We start from the raw sequence: 26565 nt of genomic DNA on the forward strand, positions 1-26565 counted from the left end.
GGGAAGCGCTAAAAACCCCCAAAAGCCGCAGAGCTGGACTAAGCACCGTACACAACTGATTGGGCTGCTTTTGCAGGGAGGACTCACTCCTTAAGACGTATTATTAACGCTAGCACTATAAAACATTCAAGGGCAAAGGGAACTATATAGATGTTTAAAAAAATTATATAATATATATATAATTATTATTATTCCATCTCAAGCCCCCTGAGGCCAGCAGATTGCAGGCATATTCAAATCCAACACACTAGCTAGACAGCAAGGTTTCCGAGCCCTGATCAGGCAGGGAACGTGCAGGAGGTGTACCTGTACCTGGGTGTATAACCGCAGGCTATCCCCCCAAACAGAGCTCCGCTTAGGGGGCTGTCGCATACAGCACAGATTAGGAAGGTGAAACCTTCCCAGATTTCTCGTTTCTCTTTGTTAAGCAATAACAGCAGAGATTTCCCACCACGCTTCGGGAAAGCTGATCAGCTGGCCTAATCTCCAGAGCACCGCCTGCACAAAATACTGCAGCCCACATCCCAAATGCGCTAGCCTGATGAGAGTTAAATGAAGGGTTTGGAGAGAAAACCGGAGTTTAAAAGGGGAGCAGAGGGAGAGAAAAGAGCCCTGGCATTTCACAAAAAGAAAAGGGAGCCAGAGAGACATGCAGTCTGAGGCTGGGAAAAAGGCCATTGTCTTCAATAGCTGTTTGTTAACTTGCTGTCATGTGTGTCTTTTGGGTCTTTTCTTGTCCAGATAGACTCATTTATTAAGTCCGTCCAAAAAAACCTTCTGCGGTGCAAAGCTACTCACAGGTTCAGGGTACGAAGACTCAACCTCAGTTTGTTTCAGCTCAGTCTGGCTTTACAAAAGCAGCCGGGAGACAGCCAGGATCTCAATGCAGCCAGAGGAGGGTTTGCAACAGAGGAAGATTTAGAGAGGGTTCAGTGAACAGATGGCCAGTTGAGAAATAAGGCCTAATTAGGGTGCAATTTTTGTCCCAAAGTGTTAATGGCTGAAGCATAGCAAAATAGGTACCAGACTACAGGAACTCTTTGAACTAGGGTGCTCTCGCAGTAACCATCACTAACACACTGCCTGCTTTCCATGCTGTACTCCCGTTGAGTGAAATTACTTTGATTACTCCCTCTTTGCACAGAAAATCTGAACTGCAATTAATTTATTTTACGAGAATGTCCCATTTTCCTGATTAACATCTTCCATGTTCAACAATAAGCATCGTTCAGTAAATCTCTCATGCAGTGCTCTACTCCATCAGCTCCACTGGGCAATTTCTACAAACAGGCCAAAATAGATAAAGCTTCATTTGGGTGGAAGTGGGGGTAGTATTTAAAATAATGTCTGCTCTTTTCACTGCATCTCATCCATCTTCAATCCTTATGTTTTCTTAAGTTGCCTTCATCAGTTGTGTCCCACCTTCCCTAACAACTGCTTTCAGAAACAAGACCGCGGTGCTAACTCCCTGCTGTACAGCCCAGGCTAGACAACGATCACCAAAAATGACGAAGAAAGGTTTATTCCAGTGCAATGTCAATAAACAGCTCTCAGTAAGGATCACTTTGCACTGATAAGCCTAGATTTGGGTTTGCTGTCGAGAAAGTTTAAGAAATTGAAAAGTTAAATTGAATTTCATGTATTTTAATATGTTTTAGTCTACATTAAAAATATTTTCCAGAATGATTTTCTTAAGAACAGCTGTAGTAACTATCTGCCCCTACCAGTATTCTCGACTAACACCATAATAAAAGTATTACTCAATCAACTCTGAATTATGTATGCTTACATTTATGCATATATTCCTACACCAAGGGCTGTCAAAGTGCACTGCCTTAGAGACCAGGTGTTGTGAGATACCTGGGGGAGAGCCAAGAGCACCAGGCAAACGGGGGGGCCCGGCAGAGCCGGGAAACATCCTGGCTTCTACGACTCCTAAGCATTTCCAATCTGTGCCCTAAATTAATGACCAGAATTATTAGTGCTGCTTTTGAGTTGTCATATGTCATTAATGCTACCTCCTTCAAAGAAATAGCTTAATATTTTAGCTTACAACTTAATATTACTCATTTCTGTCGGAAATCATGGGGAAGAGGAGGCCCTGCTAGAAAATACAGGAGAAAAGACAAAGCTCTGTTTATCTATTTGCGATTCAATCACATCATCGCTGGACGGGTAAGCTGCATATTGCCTCACAATTGTATTGCTCTCCCAGACAGCTGTTTGGTGCTACAGTATTCATCACCAAGCATCCATGGCATCAGCTCAACAATGCAGCCTCCACAGCAATAAAAAGACCATCTTTATTTTCCAGAGTCCAGGAGTTAACCCCAGCTGAGAAATAAAGACAAGCAGCATGATTCATTTTAAACATCTGTGGGCCAGAGCCACGCTTCTTTACATTAGGCTGTGTTTAAGTTGGTTTCCAACCAGGTCTCTTGGCAGAAGGGGAAGGAGAGCCAGCTCCAGCGCAGCATCCAGCAGGAACAGCACAGCTCAGAGCCCTTGGCTTCACTGCATCGTCCCCTGCTAAGTCCCAGCACATCGCCAGCCTCTCTGCAATGAAGATACAGGCTAAGGCACTGCTATAAACGAGGAAAACACACTGCATTTTCTGTCCAGACATCCTTGCAAGAAGCCATGCAAAGTCACAATTGTCCCTTCACAGGCAGCACCTTCCTGCTGGGTACCTGCAGTTACTCCTTCCCCATCACGGAGCTGAGAGCACTTGAGCGCTCCAGACTACTCCGAGACTCCACAAATGCTTGTGCTATAAATAACCCTTGCACTGAATTACTGGAACAACTAAATTTTAATTGGGTAACCCAGGAAATTACTAGGAAATTATCCTCATTTTTATACATAAGCTGCTTAAGGGACATGCAAGTAAACCTGCGGAATATTGAACAGAGACAACCAGGGGATAATATTATCTGTGAGCAAAAAAAACCTGGATTGATTTAGACAGATGAGGATTAAGATATGGAAAAGTAGCTCTTGTAGCTCAGCCGAGACGAAAGGAGTCAAGTACAACATAAAAAGCTGCAGAAGGAATAACAAGCTGTGAGCCTCACAGCTGGGCACCAGGATGCGGCAAGTGCAGAACTAGTCTGGGGTAGAGAGGGAGAGGACCTCTGGAAGGCAGGTGCCCAGGCGGTCGAGACAATATACAAAGTAAAGGAGCATTTTCAGAAATCATGCTGGGCTTATCACCCACCTTAGATCAAACAAGACTAAGATTGGATGAATTAAACTCCCCCATCTTCAGACTTAGGTTTGAGCAAAGCGTAAAGAAGAACAAAAGTCTCTAAACTGTTTGGGATGTGGAATATGGAGAGACAAGAGATGCCACACGCAACAGTAAAACCCAGTTATTTCACCATCAGCAAGGATTTTACAAAGCTAGAGATGGCGGATGGCTTCAAAACACTCACAGGTCAGGAGTCCTACTCACTTTAAAAGGTTAAGAAAAAACTACATTCTTCTGGCAAAGGTGAGGCAGGGATGGACTGCAACACACCAGGCTCCAAACGGGAACCTCTCTTCATTCTATTTTTTTTTGGTGACTGTGAAAGGATATCTAAGACCAATACACCTGAAAAAATTCAACAAGAGGAACAGACAAAAGTAAATCTTTCCCCAGACTTCCCAAACCTTAAAATAAACTGAAGTTGCTGCAAATGATGAACAACATGAGTATTAAACAACACATAGAAGGTCCACTTACTCACACATTATTTACTGCTTGGAAACAATTGGATTCCTTTTTTCCTTGTTTTTAAGAGCTTTAGAATATCCTGAGCAGTTAAGGAGGAAAAAAATTTTCCCACTGATGCACACCCATACTGGTATTGATAATCACTACTGTAGAATTTCATGGAGAATTGTGCTGTGTAATTAAACAGCTTCTCCCTCGTACATACAACAGTGTTCCTCAGTGCTCCCTTGCCCCCAGGCTGGGGAACAGACTCGTTTCCCCAGTGCAAGAGCTGGGCATAAGCCCACAGCTGGGGACCAGCACAAGGCTCCTCTGCAGAGGTTGTACCAGGAAAGGGGCACCGAAGGGCTGTCCCTCATTCCCAGTGACCAGCTCAGATAGCAAAGGACAAACGCTGTCCCAAGCTCATTCCCATTCTCTCTACTTTTGTGCTGATGTTTACCAAGAAAGCCAGTGCCTTGGGTCAAAGACCAGAACTGGGCTGGGATCTACCCAGCAGTATGTGTCTCAGCACAAAAAGGACACAGAGCTGTTGGAGAGGGGCCAGAGGAGGCCCCGGAGATGCTGGGAGGGCTGGAGCCCCTCTGCTGTGGGGACAGGCTGAGAGAGCTGGGGGGGTTCAGCCTGGAGAAGAGAAGGCTCCGGGGAGACCTTCCAGCCCCTTCCAGGCCCTCAAGGGGCTCCAGGAAAGCTGGGGAGGGACTCTGGAGCAGGGAGGGGAGCCATGGGACGAGGGGGAAGGGTTTTACACTGACAGAGGGGAGATTGAGATGAGATGTGAGGCAGAAATTGTTGGCTGTGAGGGCGGTGAGCCCCTGGCCCAGGTTGCCCAGAGAAGCTGTGGCTGCCCCATCCCTGGAGGGGTTCAAGGCCAGGTTGGACGGGGCTTGGAGCAACCTGGGCTGGTGGGAGGTGTCCCTGCCCAGGGCAGGGGGTGGCACTGGGTAGGCTTTAAGGTCCCTTCCAGCCCAAACTATTCTATGATTCTAGGGAATTTTCAGCATCCTGCTTTCATGGAGAAGGCTGCTGCCAACTTCTCTCATGTCCGCTGAATACACTAATTTGTTCTCTGGGATAAATGTTAAAATCCTAATGAAAATTAATAACCCAAATAAAATAAAAAAAGCACACGAAAAATGCAGAACTGTCTGGCTATACCTGTATTTAGCAGCAACCCCTTCAGTCCCTCCTAGAGCAACAGGTAATGCTTCCACCGAGCCCACAGGTACTCTCACCTGCATTTTGCAGCCCCCTCCAGTGCACAAAACCTGGCCAAGAGCATCTGACGAAGAGCTCCCATTAGCTCCCCGTATCAACACAGCCTGGTTTCACTCCCACCTCCCTCCCCAGGACCAGATTCCTTTTCCTGGATTACCTCCTAGAAAACAGATTGCAGAACTCTCCCCTAAATACCGACATTTCATATAAAGCCTTTTCATTTAATACCCAGCATTTTTTCCAGGCATCTGTCCCTCATGAATCTAACCAACTGGCTGCACCTTTGGTGGATTTCCAGTTCTAATATTCATATGTTAAGATGAAAATAACACTCTACTCAAAGAGCTGGAAGTCCCTCTTTAAATTATACATTTTCAGAGACAAAGTCTCATTTGTTTGGTGAGAAACATGACTGACTTGGGGCAGTACCTTTTTCTGACCATGTCAAATTACCAAAACCTACGAACTTCTTGTGTGTTTTAGCAGTCTAGTGCTATATTTGAATGGGACACCACTTTGTTTCTCCCTAGATTTCTACTCCAAATGACTATTAAACTTGACCTAGTAGAATGCATGGCTGCCTACTCTCCATCTTTATTCGGAAAGTAGCTGATCCATTAGCTGTCAATTAGCATAAATTCTTCTGCTCGAAAAACTGTCTCCACTGCACTCGACCACCCTAACTCATTTTCAGGATACTAAGAAGAAAGGGAATACATGAACAAATGTCTGGTTTTTTTCTATTATTCAATTCATCTTACGCATAAATACTGGTAATGGACTTTATTAAATCTCATTTGAGGTTTTCTTGGCTTCCTCATTATCTGGTAAATTAACAAAAATTACTCGATGTTTAAAAGAACAGCTTTTGAGGATTTAATGTATGAAATCCGGTAACAACATATCTTTGGCTGTAACACAGTTCTAAGGAAAGATGAAGTTCACACACTAAGTGATAAAGTACCTATTTGCAACAAGTACAATCTATCCACTGACAACCAAAACCAAGTTACTGCCCCGACCGCACTGAACTCGGGTACGAGGTATATGCCAGTACATTAACTTTGCTAACAAGATGGCTAGAAACTAAGTAATTTAAGCTAAAATTCCTATATAAGTAAATGGTTTCACCATTATTTAGAAATCTCTTCTACTGGTAACTGCTTCTGAGTAGAAAATGCCCTTGGACCATGCATCTGGACCACTCTCCCGCAGAACTCCCTCTTGCATTCTTTATCTAAAAAAAATAATACCGGGAGTGTGACCACCATGCACAGTATTTCAATAATAGCTATTAGAGAGCAGCAGTGGACTTGCTAAAGCACCTCTTAATTTGCTTTTGAAGTGAAAACCCTTATATCAGACACCTTAGATTTTGCTTTAAGAATTACAGCAGTGTATTTTAATGAGAAGATAAAACAGTAAGTCTCTCATCTCCATCCCAAATCACTGCTGGCCCCGGCTTACAGCATGCGAGCAATGACATTTATACCGTATGTCGTCAAAACGGAAGCACGAGCAGGGAGAAGGCTGTGAGGGATGCAGAGAGTTCGGGCACTTCGACTCCTCATTTCTAGCAGAAAACACCACCCTGGCACAGAAACCCCTCCAGCAACAGAGGTCAGGTCAGCCGCTCCCTCCCATCAGCGCCTCTCCTCTGCAGAGCCTGCCCGGCCTCACAACATTCCTCCCCCCCAGCAACACAACACTGATTTCACCAGCAACATGAACTCGCACGGGAAAAAATATTATAATATTACAGTCTTTACAAAGGAAGCTCAGAGCAACTACACGCAGGCAGCGCAGTCTGAAAGCCACGCTGTAGAAGTAAAGAGAATTTCTCATCATCTGGAACTTGTGTACCAGATTTTTAGAACTATTAAGCTGTTCCTGACGTATTCCGCACTGACCACAGACACTCTGCTGAGGTGGGACATCATTCCCGAGGGCTCGGAGCTGCACGCTGAAGAAAACTTATGCCAACTTTTAGACTGGTTTAACATCAGAAAAAATACACTATGCAAAAACTTAAATATGTTTTCCAGATGATTTAACTATTAAGTAAAAGAACAGTAAAAACCTCTATAGATCCTAAATGGTGTATGACTAAGAATACAAGTGAAATGGTTATTCATGTAACATAACCTCCACACAATCCAGTGCTACCACAAGCCAGGGACTCTGGGAAATCTTTGGAAAAGATTGTGCATATTAAAATGAAAGCTTTATATTTTCATGTAATCTGAGGGCCTGAGCACTTAACAGAAAGAAGAAATGAATCTAGTGTAAAACACTATACAAAAAGGTCTACTCTTAGAGGTTTATGAAGTACAGTTATTGTTTTATCTAAATAAAATCTTTTCATTTTACAGGAGCTTGTATATAATATTCTATATTAAGAAATAAATATATGCTGTTCCTGTTATGTAAGGAGTTAATACTGTAAACAGCCAGGAGTGAATTTCAATTAAATTTGTACTTAGAGTTACACAGAAATCCACCTCGCTAGGCTAACGATACGATTCATTACTCTGTCCTTCTTGCCAGCCCATCTCCAGATGCCTTTAACTGTGACAAGCATTGACCAGTTCATTGGAGTCTCTACGTTGGGTCTGTCTCAGGCTGAATATTCAACCCAAGACTTTTCTGTTTCTTACAAGAGCCAGGCTGGGGAAAAACGAGTAGTTTTACCCACGTTAGAAGAGCTTTGGAGACAATGAAAGGCACAGCCCTGACACAAACCCCTTCAGACGAAACCTGAGAGCAGGAGGAAAGAGAAGAATGGGGAATCAGTGCTTTACCTGACACCAGGGGACAAGGAGGGCAGTGACACTTGTCACCAGACCTTGCCTGCTGCGTGCGATGGAGGGAATCGCACCAGCCACCCCATGACACCCCCTGGCTCCCCACTCCAGGCTCGAGGTCTTTCAAAATACTCATGGTGCGTATTTCTAGTGCGAAGTCTTCTCTAATTTAAGAATGAAGACTGTTGTAGATTAAAACTAAGAAAATACAGGCCAAATTCCACGCTCGGCTGCATCAGTAAAGCTCTCAGAGAGCTGTGGGTATTAGTTTTACCTTACACCTCCAGACAAAAGGTTAAAAAAAATAAAAATTGTCCCATCTTGTAACACAGAGTATTCCTCACTTACAAGGAAGACTGTATTTTTTACCAAGGAGGAGGAGCAGCAGCAGAGATCACCACTGGAGTCCCTCAACTCCTCCTAAATTTGTCAGATTAGGATGAAGCATTAGATTTGTACCTACAGACACACAACCACCAACAGTCCTTGCCAACATCAATGCAAGTTAGTGCCTTTTGCTGCTGTTGCTCCTCGCCACCAGCACAACTGAGACCCCAATTCTTATCCCCCAACACATCCATGTATCCCTCTAGAAGCAGAGGAGCCTTTAACACCAGCGAAATCAGGCCCTATGAACATGATGAAAAGCATCTTTCCGAAACAACAGTGCATTCAAGTTAAAAGCGAATCCACCAGATGTTACAAACGAACCAAACGTTTCAGAGGGCAAATACCACCAGCTCAGTGGAATGACATTTGCTTCGGCCGACCTCCTTGTTTACATGCTGAGTGCTCAGATACATACAGTCTCCCAGCGATTCCAAAAAATCACCTCGTTATTGTGTCCAGGCACCTATGCAACACTGATTTTTCTGATGAATGTCACCTCTGAGCGAGCAGACCCCGACCCTGGCCATGCTAGCCCAGGAAGGCGAGGGTGTCCTCACTGCCGGGGCCAAGGCTGTCCCCTCTCCCTGCTGCCATCTCCTGCCACATCTCCTCACTGCTCCAATGCGGCACAGCCCGATAACCAGCCACCCGCTCAGACCTGCGCCCAGCGGGGTCCAAGAAACCGTTCAGGAGGCACAAATCTTGCTTTTAAGACAAATACACTTCAGCCTTAGTCCGTACCCACATGTCTGGTCACCTGCAGAGGACCTGAGGGAGTATTTTAACACCTAGATAAGCCTGTGGGATACAGACCTGCACCGGGCAGAGCCCACAGCCATACAAACGCTTTGACTCCCTCTGGATGAAGCAGCAATGGCAGGCAGTTATCCTAAAAAGAAAGGGCTTGGCTTTTGATTTCTTATTCAGCTGAAACGTTTCGTGACATTTTCCACAGATCATAATGTGACATAAAAGTAGAAAAAAATGGCATCACAGTTAACATGAATTTGCAAAAACATATGCTGCCCAAAGGCATGCTATGAAGATGATGTGCAAACACCATCGGGTTCTCATGACAAAAAACCAGGGGCAGTGCTCAAAAAGCTTAGCTGTTTGCAGGCTACAGGCTGCTCCAACCAAAAATGAAGAAAAATAAGAGTGTAAAAGTGATCCTAACGTGATAAAAACGTGGCATAATAGATCTCATCATCTATCACAGGACACATGTCCTCAGCTGACAGACAAGATAACAGCATCAGTGAAAATACAGTTAAATGCCCCTTCCTTAAACCACAGCATCCCCTGAAGAGGAGCACTGCTTCCCCCAGCCCTACCAGACTTTCTTTTTTGTTTCCCCCCCTCACAAGCTTTATCATCATGATAGATTTTTATTATATATTGTCAAATTGCTCGCTGCTGCTCAAACACACAGTATGCAAGATCCTTCCCTCCATCCACCACCAAGTACACAAACCAGACAGAAACACCACAGTTCAGCCTCCTAGTAATGCAAAAAATTTTAGACTGTGTTCCCTAATGAAGTGTACTCGCTCTTGGCATGTTGATATTTCTTCAGCTGCATTCCCTCCCACAAAGTTAGAAATGCCTTTAAGATAACCGAGGGGAAACGGAGCAGGCTGCTCTCTAAGTTAGGTCCTCAGCCACGTTTGAAGTGTCCTGTTCATGTAAAATCCATGCCTGCAACGAAGCCAGGGTGCCTTTCGCTTTTCTAATAAACGTAATGAAGGTGCCAACTAGCCACCCAGCTCCTCCTAATTTTTCCATGCAAGACCACAACACCTCCCACATCACTGCATGGATCCACAAACAAAGCACAGCAACCGAAAGCCGAGGCTGCATTTAGGCCAACGCTCGTGAAAATACTAAAATGCCTTCAAGGTTCCCACATGGATAATAAAATAACACCTGCAACCCCTCTGAGAGCCCCATTGGGTCTCTACTGCTCCAGAGGCTGGGAAGTTCCACAGGACCGAAGGCCACCCCACCAGAAAGCACTGCTTGGTAGCTAGGAGATGCCACCTGGTAAAACTCCTGGGGTTCAAGGGGCAAACACAAAGACTTTTAAGTTCTGCATCATTTTAAGAAGTCTCTGTCCTGCGCTGGCAGTTAACGGGGCAGTAACAGCGATGTCAACACCACCTTTGCTGAGGACCAAACTCCACTCCCAGCTGTGCACAACATCTGAGAAGCCCCTGAGGGAGGGACCTGCACAGACATCTCCAAGGATGAAGTTTGGCCAGAAAAATTCATAAATCTGCTCCGTTTTAACCACTATCTGAAGTCTTTATTACTATAGTATGTCAAGATTCTGCAATAGCTGCTGATTCCCACACTTGTGAGGGACGAGAAAGTTTCAACCCAAAAATTGCTTATCAAGGGAATAAGCAGAAAACTAAAAATCTCTATAATTCAAAGAGAAGGAAGCAGCCCACAGCCAGGCCCCGGGGCACCTTAAGTAGCAGCAATTTGGAAACCAAAGTTAGGTCATTAGACAGCACTGGAGAGTTGGCGTATGTGGCTTCCACAGAGGAACAGCAGACGTGGCCATGGACGTGGTATCACACAGCACAAGGTCAGCCATGCTATAAGCTCAGCAGGACAAGAGCAGCCACATTCAAGGCCTTAATCAGTGTTTTGGCTACACCGCTTTACAGTTCAGCAAAAGAATCTGTTTTTCACTGGTATCTTTGTGAGAAAAGCTCTCGGGGCAGCAAACTGTGGCGCTCATGGATCACCAAAGCCTTAAGACACGGCTTTTTGTCATACAAAAAAGTACGACAACAGATATTCTTTTTTCTTTTTCAATGCATCTATACATCTGTATGCTTATTGATGTGTACCACCTGGGTTGATTCAGTACAAGGAATAAGCTTTGTACGAGAAACACAAGGAATACTCTGGTCCACATGGGCTGTCACATCTCAAGGATCACCACTTCCCAGAGCACCTAAAACGGATCCAGTTTTGACAATTTACTGAATGCCCACAAAGTGCATCTGGTAGTTTTCACTCCACTTGCTAAACAGAAGGGATAATTCACCTTTAACAAAGATTTACCACCAGACATAAAACAAACATTAGCAAAACCAAACAAACAAAAGCTTGAGCTTTCTAAGTAAAAGTACTTTTCCCTTTCAGTTGTGCAACCTTTTGTCTCCAAGCCAACCAAGAATTCACTGTCAGAAAAGAATTTCATGCTTAATCAATTTTGTGCCTCACTCACATTTGTAGGTATCTGAGTTCGTCATCTTAACTGAAAATCCAGCGTGCTCGTGATGCACTGGCTGCCCTCTGTAATCACAGCAGTATCTGAGGATGCAGGAGCGCTATCAGCATGTGAAAACTTCGAGCTGGTTTTCCTGCCCTGCTCTGTGAAAGGACGAATTCATTTGCATCACACTTGCTGATGAAGGATCCTCCTGCTGCTGAGCACCGAAGGACTCAGCTCATGTAAACTCTTGCACAATTTCTTTTATATCTCAATTGAGGTACTTAATCTTCTCTGGTCAGAGGAAGCCCACCTGCCTCCTGGTCTGAACACCACTCTGGATTTACAGGTGTACGCACAGCTTTATTTCTGGAAGACATCTCTGTTGTTCACACACCAAGCGATGGCCTACAAATATAGAGCTGGACAACCACGGTAACGGTACGGTACCAAAACTTTGCCGTACAAAGCTTTTGCAGACTCACTGTGTGTAAGAGAGTTGCCTCGCTTAGAGGGAAAGGTCATCAGTCACACACCTGATTGTGTAAACCTTCACATGTGCTAGTGTGAAAGGTCATTTCATTTTAATCCATACAAAGTCTGAGACTTGGCTTCCTAAATTTCTCTTCTCCCAGTCTTTTGCCATTTGATCCAAGTCAGCTGAATCTCTTTTCATGAATGCATTCAGCACAGTACACTTGCACAAGGCGAACACTGTTGACTGTCTATCCCAGGTATTACAGGTTCTCACATGAAAGGATTTAAAAAACAAAAATAAAAAAATTTTCCCCCAGTGTTTTGTGTACATCATTCATCCACTCACACATCTCTACAGTAAAGAAAAAACATCTTTTTTCTACTGATAGAAAACACAGAATTAATTTCCAAGTCAAGATGATTCTTCAGACCTTCACGACCCCTTTTCATCATCATTTTCTCTCCTGAAACAAGCTCCACCACAGCTTCCATACTGCCTTTGCTTCTCCAGAAGAGAGGACTTCTGCGTGGCACTGGTGCACGGCACCTCGCAGGCTGTGCTGAACAGACAGCAGCGCCAACCGGCTTTTCCAGACTGAAGCATCTGCCAATGAACATAAATAATCTCTCCCACCTTCATCTGGACTCACAGGACAATTATCTTTGAAATACACCTTGCGGTCACCAAAAAGAGCTGTTTCAATTCATACATATGTGCATACACAAAGAGGGACAAAAACCTCATCTCACCTCCAGAATACAACAGAAAATTAAAAACTGGAAGAGAAGGTGAGAAGCAAATAAAACCATTAACTCTGTCCCAGCCAGAACGAGATTTGGTTTTTTAAATACATCAAAGAGATGCCCTGAAACACCAGAAAATAAACAAAATAAATGCTGCTCTTCAGCTTCTGTGTAACTGAGCTAGAGAAATGAAAGACTTCAGAGGAAAGCTGACATAGATCTGCAAAGGTGACTTCAAAGAGCCAAATGCCAGCTGCCAGGTCCCAGGTCCCCACGCTAGCTGGAGAGGGACACAGCGGGCTTCCCAATGTGTCAAACACATGTTCACAATGGGAGGCGAGCAACATTCCCATTCCCTTTTCCCAGGGGTTACGGCAAGCGCAGGGAAGTTGGGAGACATTATTTCTAATCTCAGGCCCGTTGGTCAGTTTTTGGGGGCACACAGAAATTCAGGCGTCCTTCTTCGAAAGGAAAGGAGTGTAACTCTCACTCCTCATCTTCCTCTGCAGCACCGTGATTCATGGATAAAAGATGCCTTCAGTTACAGAAGTTCTTGTTTTATTTACCAAAAAGAATATTGTGCATTTGCCACACTTAGATATTCATTTACATGATCAAGAGAACAGGCATTTGTATTTGAAGCTCTGACACAGAGCAGAACTGCGTTTTCACAGACGCGCTGCCGCTCCCCTGCGCGCTGGGAGAGGATCGCTGAGAACATGACAACTTGTAGACTATTTTAAGAAGCTGCAATTTTTAGAGAACAAGATTCACAACAATTCATCAACTACCTGTAAGCTAGATGCTATCACAAAAGGATTCAAATTATTACCAAACACTTCCTGGTCCAATCCACAGTGCGCTTTAATAATTATTACTACATCAAATTGATTTATTCAGTTTACCTGAAGAGCATTGTTGGCCATCAAGCAACACCTTATGCAAACGCAGTGAAAAATAAGCTACGAGCCAATGCCTTTTGTAGAGGTGGCACACCAACCCACCCCACAGTCCTCCAAAGTATGACAACACCGTGCAGTGATTTGCCTGCCACCAGCTCCCCAGTAAAATCCATACGCCGTATTCCATTTTGATGCCAGGTAACATGCCTGCCTACTAAGGTGGAACACAATCATTTAGATTTGCAGTATTAGGCTTATTATATCTCAAAGAAGAGACAAATACAACATTGACCTAACACATCTGTGAGAGTGTACAGATACACGGAGGTTCTCATACACGCATGCAACATCAAAGCTCTAGCTGACCACACTTTAAGTTAAATATTTGTGATAGTTAATTTATTTGATCTTCTGTATTTGCAAGGCTCAAAGCTGGACAGAAAGCCCTTTGAAGCACTCCCAAACACACTAAATTATTGGAAACGTTTGTCAGAAAACTGCTGTATAAACTCTACCAAGTTATCTCCATCGCTTCACAGACCCTTTCGATAACGGTGCCACCTACCTCTGCTGGAACAGCTGGCCTGAGAATTCAGAACTGCCCGAGGCAGACATGCGTTAGTTCATTTGCCTCTTTTACAAGGTGGAAAGCAGGACGAGAGGAGTCAGTAGAGGGACATGCCAGAGCATTAGATGAACAACCAGAATTTCTGGATTGAACAATTTGCTTCTTCATTTTAATTACTGGCTTCTGAAAGGCTACCGAAACTTTGCCAATTTGTGCAACCCTCTATTCTTCACTTTTGGCCTTGACTGTACAGTCATTTTGCAGACAAACAAGTAACAGATGTACAATCTATATTCACCCCAAGTCCTTTTACAATAAAATGAGTTCTGGCCAAATATTGTATATTTAAAACAACAAAAAAAAAACACTAACCAACCCAAACACGAAAACCACTCCACTAACTCCTGTATTTTCTAGTAACTCCTGTATTTTAAGGTATCTCCCACAGCACCCAAACATACACTAAAAAAATCTAAGACTTCTTCATATGCTCCTGGAGGCCTCCAGGAACTTCTGTCCAGGAGCAAGTTCTGCCCTCAGCCAACCTCCACATGGAGGAGAGCGGCCAGAACAGGCCACAAACATCAGAGAAGGCAAGGGCAGTTCTGTGGGCTTCTGGTGCCATCACCAAGCACTTCTGCCCACCGGCCCTGGACACAACTTCTGAAAGGGCAGGTGGCCATGGCGCGCTCTGTGTTGTTCAGGCAAGGTGACGAGAAAAGTCATATCTGCTAGCGGTTTTCCTAAGGATCCTTCTGACAGGGGAGTTTTCTCTGGGGCACAGAGCAGGCTGCACTAGCTGCCGTCACCCGATCGGTTCTAGCACATTGCAGAACCGTTCCCAGGGCCCGTGCGGAGGTGTCCCCACTTGCCTCGCCAATGCTGCAGCCGGGAAGCGGTTGGGCACGTTTCCAGCTCATGATCAAGTACACACAGTTGCTCTCAAGAGCTGCAATGCAGAGTCCTGGAGGTCCACGCATCGCGCAGCACTCATCTGAAGACCATTCATTTCCAATACAATACCACTATTATGTTGCTTTATGAATATCCTCCCCAAATATATGTTTAATGCTGCACAGTTACAGAATACAAACACTTGTTTTGTTAGAGATCCCATGGTACATTGAAAACCAACACATGTCGAATTTCTACAGTATGTTAGTTATAACAGAGTACGGGCAAGTTATACATTATCCAAGTCTTTATGCAATGAAACACTTGTGAAAGACAGTAAGACACTATTTTAGGAAGAGACACAGCCTGGGACAAATTAATGCTTATGTTTTCCAATATATCCATCTATAATGTTGTGCATCTTGTGCTATTAAAACTACAAAACAGATGATCAAGGTCAAAATAACCAGTGCCAAGTGAAACAATATTAAATTAAAACAGGGGTGCACATCACATACCTACGGCCCTTTGCAGAAGTAATTGGGAACACAGCATTTCTCAGCGACACTGCTACGTGGGCAAGAGCGCAGCTCTTCAGTTTCAACTGGTACGATCCTAAAAAGCCGAAGCACTAAAAGCCTGATTGTTTTACTACGCTGACCCTTCAGAATTGAAATTGGCAGGATGCGATAAATTGGAAGTTACTGCTTTTTAAGCAACAGCAGCTGAAAGTGCTTTTTACCTGACTAGCCGGCTGAGGCCTTTGGCTCCAGTGATGCTGCAGCTCCTAAGAGCTAGAGGCTTGGGCTAGATATTTTTAACTCGATTATAAATCAAATTGAATGAGTTGGTGTCACTTATTTCCCATACCAAATTCCCAAACGGACTCTTCCAAACAAACAATGAAGAAAACAAACAATAATTCAGCTCAGTTTGTCTAAAATGCGTCTGCTCACTGCGGAAATCTTCCAGCATCTGGAATGGCTGCTTCGCTGCTGGGAAGCACGTTTCAAACTGCTCCTCTCAGAACAGCAACGTACGGTTTTGCTCCTCAGCTGGTTTTAAGGTCTAATCTTCTGGTTACCAAAGAAAATCATGTTTACCTCCCCCAGCAGTTAGAAAACCCTCCAGAGCAGGGTACACTCCATCCACAAGAACTCCCAGGGGACCAACCACCACCCTGCAAAGCCTGTCTGAAACAGCCGTGCCTTCTGATGGTGGGACTCAATGATCTGAAAGGTCCCTTCCAACCTAGACAATTCTATGATTCTGCTGTCACGCACAGCTCCAGAGGACACAGCATCCCAAAGGGACTAGGGAAAAACCACCACTTCTCTTCCAGTTTTCTTTATGGCTTCCTGCACTGGGAAGTATTTTGTTCCTGCTCATAACATGCTTAATTCAAACTCAAGAGGCAGCCCAGATGCTTAAAAATAAACTGGTGCTGAAGAGTGTTGCTGCATTAGCATGTTTTGCATAATTCATTTCATCGTGCTACAGAGAGCTCTTCAATTCCCACTCCATGCAAGGTCACAATGGCAGCGCAGGCACGTGCTCCTCCACAGACTGATCCAGGCAAAGCCGGGTGTCAGCCTTCCCTTCCCTGCCCGACCAAGTCGCACTGAGGAAGAGCTCTGGGGGGATGCTGGTGTGACCTCCAGGCCCCTGTCGCTGTCTCTCCTGGAAGACCACTCTTGAAAACTACAAGCAGGACAAAGCTCTTACCATTTTTTAAACAATTTTTATCTAAGAACAGTCTATTTAGGACTACCATGTTAGCACCTTGATTTAAAAGGAGCTCAAGAAGAGTCAAGTTGATGATGCCCTTTCACATGAAGCTTCACATTTGGTTAGGCACAAGTCAGCTCACTGACATCTGCCAGGCATGTCCCCTCACACACCAGCAAGCCACGGTGTAAATGGCACTAAACTCTACCAAGGGACATCATGGACTCCTGACAACAACTTGTGCAGCAGAACCTGCAGCAAAACCGGAGACATCAATTTAACTTCCCTCCCCATGCTACAAGTCAGCATGGGGCATCAGCACCGAGGTGGGACCATTTCATCCAGACAGAAGTTGTGACGATGCCACCAGGGCAAAAACCCACCCCAGGAGCCCCTTCCCTGGCCACCTCCCGCTCACAACCACTCCAGAAGCTGCTGCTGCTCAACAGCAAGTGTCACCCCTTATAGGAAGACAAGCAGTTGGGTCAGCAAAGAAAAGCAAAAGCAAAACTGAAATCAATCACAGGGATTTTCCACTTCTAAAAGTGAAACGTGGGCTGTATTCATTCTCATGTCTCTGCTACCGACTTGGAAGAACAGCAACAACACTGAAAAAATGAGCAGAAACGCTGAAAGCTTGAAACTAAAAATGTATCTGGGGGAAAAGGCAGGAACTAGATTTGCCTTTTAGTAACACCCCAATGACCAAGCAAAAGATCAGAAAGGGAATGTCAAAGCTTGGTTTCACTTCAGGACATATTCCAAGCTACAAATAATGAGGGAAAACCCCAGCTACTCCCGTAGGGTCTTTCACTCCCTTACCCAAGGACTCACAGACCAAGATGACAGATTTCAACCACCTTTTCTAACAGACTTGGGGAGGGGGGCCCACAGGCAGGGAATCTTTCATTCAGCATCTCAAAATGAGAGCAAAAGACTGACAGGATCCTGTTAAAGACAGAGGCGGTGCTGACCCCAGATGAAGCACCAGATTGGTCCCTTTTGCAACTGTAAGGAGCACGCAGCACCCAAACCCCAGCATGGAAAAATATTCCCCTTCTCTTAAGTAGCCGTACAAGCAAAGGACGTGGGTTGGTAATTAGCATGCGTACCTTCAGACAGCTGTTTTATTTCCAAAAGGATTTGGACTCTAAAGAGTCGCTTGGACAACTTACAAACTTTGTCAAATGATGCAAAAACATAATAAAAATAACAAGTACCACTATGTACTTTTGAAAAAACACATGGGAGAAATAAAACATTTTTGTTCAGTTTTGTGTTTCTGATGGGTTTTGCTATTCATGGGTAGGAAAAAAAAGTTTCTGTAGACTTTAATACCTTTTCATGCAGCATGAAAAGCTAAAGGGATTTTTTTTTTTTAAATGAAACACTAAAGGCTGACTCCAGTGACTCAAAGTCATTCAATCATCAATCAACAACAATTCAACAGCTACTGTTTTACCCAAGATCATCTTGTAAACTCTGAATTTCATTTTGTGTCTCTTAAATTCTTTCCACGGCATCACCCGCTACCTACAGTACCACAGAAGAGATCATTTAACACCTCAGGGCCAAGTTTTGCATGACCTTGCTTGTGAAGACAAAATAAAAAAGAAAAAACCTTATCTTGCACGCAAGGTTAAGGAAGTTGATAGAGATGCTTGATAAAGCTTCAACGCACAGGAGGGAGGATGACGGTGCAGGCTAAGGGTGAAGGCAGGGGGTTTGCTGGCTCTCAGCGGGAGGAATCCAGCACCCGCAGGAGCAATCACCCTGCGAGCCCAAGGGTCACTGCTCACAAGCCACCCCAGATGCAGGCACAGCCAGGGTAAGGACCCAACCCCACCAGTGCTGTGCAGAGGCTTGTCCCTTCCCCAGAAGATGACTTTGGCCAACACACACAGCAGCTGCGGGGTCCTCCCCGGAGCCCTGCACAGCATAGGGGCCGCAGACGGAAAGCAGGGTCTATGCACACCTAAAGGAGGGGGGAAAAAAAAAAAAGTAACAACCCTGCCAAGTTCAAGTTCATAGATGCGCGGGTTTCTCACCCCGTTTCATTTTTTGCCTGAAGAAGTTGATTGACCTGTTGTTATTCGCCTTAAACAAAAGCGCAGAGCAATTTGCAAGGAAATATGACATGATGATGGGTTTACACAGCACGCAGCAGAAAAAGGATGAGGAAGCCCCTCTGCCCTCATTACCACAACGGGGTTTGCAGTTTCAGGCTCTCACACCCACCTGGGATGTCCCTGCCAAGCACCCCACGAGCAGCCCCCCCCAGCACAGCCCAGGCCCTTTGGGGAAAGGTCTGGCCCCAACCGTCACATCAAACAGTTATCCCTTTCACCTGGGGTTTTGGACAAAAAGCCTACTGCTTTCTCTCAGGCTATTTGGAGCTTGTGAACAAGTGACACATGCAGTTTGACAGAATGGGTTCATACCTCCATCATTATAGCCCAATAAATTAAGGGGATTATTTTGTATGGAAAATTGTATGGAAACAGAAAAAAATGTATGCATCTACATCGGCTTAGCTACTTTTTAAGTCTTCCACATTTCCAGGATCTGAAAATAATTTTAGGAATGTGACTAACTTGGTAGTAGCTAAATACCCACCACAGTATCCTTGTATTCCAGACACTCGGAAAAAAAAAAATTAGTTTTACAAAAATATTCTCCTGCAATGTCTAGGTGGAAAAACTTACAAGTGCTGTCTACTGATTTACAAGGCAGTCTGACAGATGTGTCACCACCAAGTACTACTTCACTCTGTGAATTTAACCCTTCAGAAATACATATGTTTAACAACGTGATTTACTGGATTGTTTCTTCAAGCAAAAGGTGTCATTGCTCAAATCATTTAAATGAGACCTTGAGGGAAGAGCCCAGCAGCAGAAGCCTGTCAGAGATGAGGCCTGAACAAGAAAACACAACAGGTCTTTTCAATATCTGAATTTTAGAAGTCTCCTTTTCCTGAAGGTAGTTCCTGAATCTAGTCTAGTGTTTCTCAACTTCCATAGTATTGCTTTCAAATTCCACAAAAACAATACAAATCACACCTGATACGAGAGCACAGGATCTCAACTGAAATTCAGTCCCAAGAGAGTTCTGCTAAATTTAGGAATTACAACACAGAATCCAGTGCCGTACCAATTCCACCAAGGCGAGGGAACTAATACTACCTCTCAGATAGCTCCTGCAGCCATGTCATGCTCTTTAATGATTTGCAGACTCTAAACCATACATATTATAAAACAATGCATAATATATTTGATAGAGGATTAGGAAGAAGAATGGAAAACAGCTGGGAAACGTTACAGAGTTTTCACACTGAGCTTTCAAATTCTTTAGCAACAGACACTAAAACTCCCTTGACTGGTATGGAAAAAGATGCTCAGGCAAAATCCACTCTGAAGAAGGAAATTCCAGCGGAACGGAGAAGTTCCTATTGGCAAAGCCTCACGTGCATTCAACAGAGGCAGAGCTGACACCCTGCCTCCAGGTAGGTACCATCATCTTGAGCTGAGGATGGAGCACAGCAGGGCCAGGAACGGGACGGCAGAAACACCCCCTCCCTCCACACTCCCCTCGTCCTCCAGACTCTTCCCTCCATCCTGCAGCACTGGGCACAGAAGGCTCCTTTGTAAAATGAAACACCACTTGGTGGGGGTAAGAGGATATTTCCTGTTAACCTCACCGCAGATTTGTAATCCAGCAGTCAAATTATGTCAATCACAGCTCATTAGGCAACAATTTACCCTGCCAACTCTGTCCTGGCTGCTTCCTCCAAACCATGTGTCATTTGCAAACGTGCAACCCCGTTACCGGTTCAGAGGAAGACCACCCTGCTGCTGGAGCTGGAAGTCTGGCTTTTACCCCCACATCTCCACACCCGCCCCATCGGATGGCGGTGCCATGATGTCTACGGACACATTCGGTGCACTTGGGTTGCAACGGCGCTCACACACGCCAAACAATGGCTTCCTGTGCAATAAACTAGGGTTGGTTACCAGAATTCATGATTTATGCGCACTTGCCCTATATGTCCACAGGAGAAAGCCAGGAAAAAAGTCCAACACAGCTGAGGAGGAAAAGTGAGCATGTTGGGGAAGGGATGATGGTGGGAGGTTCCTGCAGACGCGCACCCAAGGGGCTGTGCCAGCGCTGGCAAGCTCAAAGTCGGCACCACAGCCGGGATCCAGCTCTGTGTTTATCCGGCACCCCTCAGGGGCAAATCGGGAACTTGATGGCAATAACACACTGCCACTTCCCTGGACTTTACACTCTTGTGTAAACGTAAAACTATGGGAATTATTTCACATGTCCTACCAAAAGGGAACAATTCACATCAGTTTGAGGGGGATGGAAAAAATAACACAGCTTACATACAGAAACCTGGAACTCTCGCAGGTTATCCTCCACATTTATCTCTTGGAAGTACATCCCATCAAATACAACGTCTTCCTGAAACACACAGACAGACCCTGGTCCTCACTAGCAGAGACCAGTACAAATCTCAACACAACAAACAAACCAGGGAAGCACATTTACTACACCTGTCCCAAAAACAGGCCCATGGGGGAAACCCTCTTGTGTTCTTTGCCCAGTGGACCAAGAGGTGCTACGCAGCCAGACCCGTCCTCACTGCCCTTCTCCTTGGTCGGACACTGCCACACGTGTGCTCAGCGCACCCTCAGTAATGCCAATGGCACCATAACAGACCGGAGGAGCGCATTAGCACAGTTAGATTTCAAAGCTTCACCCAAAAAGCATGACCTGGAGCACTTCCCATCATCTCCTGCAATTTACACACCTCAGACCTCGAGGAGCAAGGCTAAGCAAGGAGGCAGTAAGGTGACGAGGCATGGACAAGTGGACAAACTGCTTCAGCAGTGACCTTCCTCAAGACTAAGGCTGCTAACAGCCCAGCAAACACAAGCTAGCGCACATATGCGTCACCTCCAGGCACACTACTGCTCATCCGCTCCCCTGCTGAAGGGACCACAGAGCTCCTGGAAAAGATCAGGAAAGCAAGTTCAAAGTGGAAAAAATAAAACCACAGTCAATGTCACAGCACTTGCGGTAAAAATGTGACCAGCTTGCGCTCTCCTCACAGACATGCACATGTTCCAGAGGGCGATGGCTCACTGTGCTGGTTTTGCACATGGAGAGACAAATAAAACTTCAAAATACTTTTGTGAGGCTGCACAGGAGGAACCTTTCCCACAAGGCCCCACTCTTTACCCACAGAAACAGGGACGAACTGTTCAGCGTAGTGACTGTATACCTGCATGCAGCTGCAACTCAACCGAGCTGCATGTTCATCAACGTCAAAAACAGTCCTGGAAATTTCATTAGCGGTACGAAAATTGCTATTGTCAGCAAAGCCCTTCGGGACCTCACCAGGGCTCTCCGAGTGTGTGAGCAATGCTTGTGCCAGGCTAATTTCTTAAGACAGCACATAAAGAAGGTGAGATTTAGTCCTATAACCTTCAGCATCTCCTTCTTCATACTCTCATCTCCTGACTAATCCTCTCTCCCTACAGAAAATATTCCTCATCTTTTTTTCTCTCCCAATCACCATTCCTTTCTCATTAATCCCTGCTGTTCTATTGCCTACCCCATTCTGGGGTTTGACCAGTGGCACAGTCATCCTCCCCTCAGAGCCACAGAGAAAACAAAGTAATAACAGCCTGGGAGTTTATTCTTTCATAAAGTGGTCAGATATTTCCTGGAAGCTGCAACAAACACCAGCCATCCCCGGCTGGCTTCGAGAACAGACTGAAGGCGATTTTTAGCTGTTCCAGCAGCGGTGTTTGGGCCCCATCTTGCAGCTCCTCCCAATGGGAGCAGACCATCCAACACCCTGTTGTACAGACGTGCATCTGCACGGCCTGCCGCACCCGCCAGCAAAGCTACAGCACTCATTCTCTGACCCTTAATTTAAATCAATCTTCTAAAAACAGATGCCATTTAACTCCTTTCAAGTACCTCAAGAAATTACAGGCGTGGTCCTGTTATCTCCCATATTTACGTTATACATATCTAACCCACTCTGCTTTTCCAAATGATGTCTCTTCCTTTTACTGATCTAATCAATCGGCCCTAACTCAAAACCACTTATTTTCTCCCACAGACCATGAACACAAATTAAGACAGGCACCCTTTCAGTAGGTTAAGATGAATCAAGGCTTGATTCTGAGCAATGCGCTGCTTGTGGGGGCATCTCCCATCTGTAAACCAACCATGGGTTTCCCCGACAAGCGCAATGCGAGATCAGGCTTTTTCCACTGTGCCTAATAATCGTAACATCTCACTCGCCATTTGGCTCGTCAGTGGGGGTTCCTGACTGAATAGGCTTATTCTTTTCTTAGACATGATAATCTAATTGGGTCTAACCAGAAATAATCCCCAACGCACACCAGTTTGTGAATCCTTGCTCAGCACTGGGAGTATTTCAAATACCGGGGAGGCTGTGCTAGTATCTGATACAGGAATTACTCTCGCAACAGCTCGTCTCGCTGGGTTTCACATGGCGTTATGGGGAGCTCAGGGCACAGCAGGCACATGGGGTTTACTAGCCCTCCTCCCCAGCTTCTGTTTTTCAAGTAAACGTGGCTCACAAGTAAGATGGGCATGGAAGAATAGATGGGTCATTACAACCCATCTGCACTACTTGGATACCCCAAAGAAAACAGGACGTTTGCCCAACACACTCCAGCGCAGCACCAAGGGAAACACTGCCCTTCCTCGGGAAGCTCTCCTGGGAAAGGGGGTCTCAAGCCCTGAGTCCGTGGTGCTCCTCAGGTGAGGGGGAAAGAGCCAAATAAAGCCCAGAGCCCGACAGGAACGCCGGCATCCCGGAGCCAGCCCCAGGCGTGGTGGGGATGGCGGGACCGGCGTGTCCCGGCGGTCCCCACCGCCCCGGCCCCTTCCAGCCCGGGCTGCGGGCAGCCGCCAGGCCCAGCGAGGCCGCACCAAGGCTCCCCGCGACCGCCGACCCCCGCACCGGGCCGTTCCCCCTTCCCCCGCCGACGGCACCGCCGCCGAGCCGCCGCGGGCGCCTCGCTCCCGGCGGTTCCTCACAGGAGGGGCAGCGCCCGGCGTGAGGGAACCGCCTGGGTTCGGGGGAAGGAGGCTCTTCGGGGGCTGCCGAGACAAAGAGCCGCAGCCGCCGCACACGCCTGGCCCCGGCTCCGCTCCCCTCCGGCCCGGGGGGAGCCCACCTCCGCCCCGCCGAGCCCACCTGTGCCTCCGGCCCCCGGCTGAGCGGAGAGCGCGGCGGGGCAGCTCCAACTTTTCCCTCTCCGATTCCCCGCCGCCCACCGCCCTGGGGCCGGGCCCCGCAACTCCTCCTCGGCCCCTCGGCGGAGGCCCGCGGCCGCCCCCTCCCCGGCGGCCCGACCCGCTCCCCACAGACAATGGGGCCGGCCACTCACCAGGACGACGGCGAAGCGCTCCTCCAGCTCGCCGGGCTCGGGCATGGGCAGCTTGAGGGGCACGCTGTGCGCCCTGAACTCCGTCTGCTGCGAGTCCACGCTCCCCGCGTTGCCCATGGCGGCGGCGGCGGCCCCGGCGGCCCCTCCGCGCTGCCTCCGCGCTCCGCGCCCGCCGAGCCAGGCGGGCTCCGCGCCCCGCGGTCGCCCTCTAGCACCGACGGCGGAACGCCGCGCCGCCGCCCGTCATGGCTCGCCGCCCTCGCCCTCCCCCCGGGGCGGGCTCGCTCCGGCTCCGGCGGCGGCTCCCCCGCATGCCGCCCCGCACAAAGCCCCGCTCCGCCCCCGGCCCGGGGCGCGCTGGGACTCGTAGTCCCGCCGCCGTCCGGGGGAGGGAAGGGGCCGGCTGCGGACCCGCCTCGGGGGCGGGCGGGGGTGCGGGCGACCCCCTCGGCATCCATTTTACCTGAGCCGGCCCCCGGCCTTTCACTATCCAGGCTGCCGGGAGGGAGGTTGGGGGTGTGGGGGTGCCGGGGCAGCGGGGCCCGGGGGTCTCTCTCCGGACACGGTGGGGCTGACAGACATCGCCTCAGCGGCTCTGGGGTCCGCGGGCTCCCAATGGCGGGGAGGCCTGTGTGCTGCCCTGAGGGGCTTTCATGGAGTCACAGCCCCACCTGCCACCTCCATAGCTCACAGCTCAGTAGAAATGGGAACCATGAGAGGATAAATCTCCCCAGGTTCAGGGTGACACCACCAAAGCTAATCAATAATTGAGGCAATGCCACCTGGGCATCATTGGGACAATCATCCCAAGCCTATCAAAGCCACCTGTTCTTCAGGGGTTGCTTTCCATTTTCTTGATCATTCCTGGCAAGTTGTGTCCAGCACAGTGTTTAAGCATCGTGGTGGTCAAACCCAGAGCCCGTTAATGCTTTAACCTGGGCCGTTGCGCGGGGGCTGCATCAGAAGCAGCACCGTACCTCGGTACCTCCCTCTGGATCGGAGAAAACTGCAGCTCTGCTCGAGGTGGTATCGACCCATTTGGTGACTGCTCCATTGCACTTACAGCTGTTTTACTCTCCAGCCCAAGACCTAATTCCCTTCCCGTCACCCCACACCAATCCATATCCCTCTGTCCTATATTAACATTCAATTATCCTTCTAGAGAAGAACGATTTTCACTCGGCTTTCCCCTTCACGACGACACGCTTACTGCTCTTTTCTCCTCCTGCTCATCACCGCCTTCGTTCCGTCCCCACTCTGGGTGCTCTGCATTGTGCCAGCCTCACAATTACAGATAAAATTACAAATGTCATTAGAGGCTTTCAGTGATTCTCTGTTAATTTCTGCCTTTTGCTGCCAGCTGGTTCAGGAAATTCAGTAAATCTCATGAATTAAGCTACATGATGCTTTACTAACGCTATTACCTGGCAGCCAGCAGTAGACGTACCAGCGCGCTCCACAATGGGATTTGGCCAAATCCGTAAATTTCTGCTGGGATGTGGGAGCATTTCTGGGTTTGCCTGGTAGGAGATGGTAGCTGTCCACATGGAGATTAATTGGGGGGCAGAAAAACAAGAAGATAAGCATTATTGTTCAGAAAATGACCGTTTCTTCATTTACGTTATCTAGGATGAGAATTGTGCTTAGGAAGCTGCTACAGATCAATGCGTTGGGAGTCACCTGCTGCAACACACACAATCCTGCAGTCGAAACCCACGGAAGCAACAGTAAGGTTTTCCCTGTGCATGCTCTAAACCCACTACTAATTAAATGTGCTCATTCTAATTGAAAAAAAGATGTAATATGTTCCTAACTGGGACGGTGAGCAACACACCCTGTCCTGGCTTACACCCCACTGGGCCACCTTGCCCACGGAGCGTCAGCCAGTGCAGCACTTGGCGCGGGACGCCCAGCGATGCTGTAGGTGTGGATTCCTGCTCCACGGGTGCTGGGGAGCGTGTTCCCCCAGGGATAGGTCAGAATTTCGTACAGCTGCTCTGTTAAAAGCCTAGAATTCTTGCAATGTCTTTAATAAACAAAGTTTTAAAACCACAGACAGTTGTTGGGAGTTAATTGCAACGTTATTGTCAATAGTGAAGGAAATAGTAATAGATACTTTGCCTGATGTCTTTTATCTAAGCCTATCACAGTTTTTTAAAAGATTAATTAGTTAATTAAGCTTCACAACACTGCTGTGAGATAAGGGAGCATTAGACTATCACAGATAAGTTCAGGGTACGGGGCGCAAAAGACGGTCTCTAGCCACGGCTCCCACCCAGGAGCCTTAGTTTTCTGAATCAAGGGGAAATCAGCATTTTTAATTCCTTCTGGACAAGGGGAGATGTCTGGGGACCAGGAGCCGCTGCTAGCCACACATACCTGGGAAAGGTTAGGATAATTGCAGGGCAAACTGGATTCTTTGGCTTACATTTAGGCAAGAAGCCACAGGCAGCT

At 46.9% G+C, this 26565-nt stretch overlaps 1 protein-coding gene across 9 annotated transcripts in view; it reads right to left on the reverse strand.

Annotated features, from left to right (window-relative positions):
• Positions 1–24429, reverse strand: part of FMNL2 (formin like 2) — a 145423-nt gene extending 120994 nt beyond the window's left edge. For all 9 annotated transcript variants that reach the window (XM_063341006.1, XM_063341009.1, XM_063341008.1 and 6 more), the window contains exon 1: positions 24112–24429. In XM_063341006.1, the coding sequence (XP_063197076.1) occupies positions 24112–24228 (117 nt within the window). In that variant the 5' untranslated portion in view covers positions 24229–24429. The remainder of the gene's footprint in view (positions 1–24111) is intronic.
• Between the last annotated feature and the right edge of the window lie 2136 nt (positions 24430–26565).

Source organism: Chroicocephalus ridibundus, chromosome 7 (assembly GCF_963924245.1).
Source record: "Chroicocephalus ridibundus chromosome 7, bChrRid1.1, whole genome shotgun sequence".
Classification (NCBI taxonomy): Eukaryota; Metazoa; Chordata; class Aves; order Charadriiformes; family Laridae; genus Chroicocephalus; species Chroicocephalus ridibundus.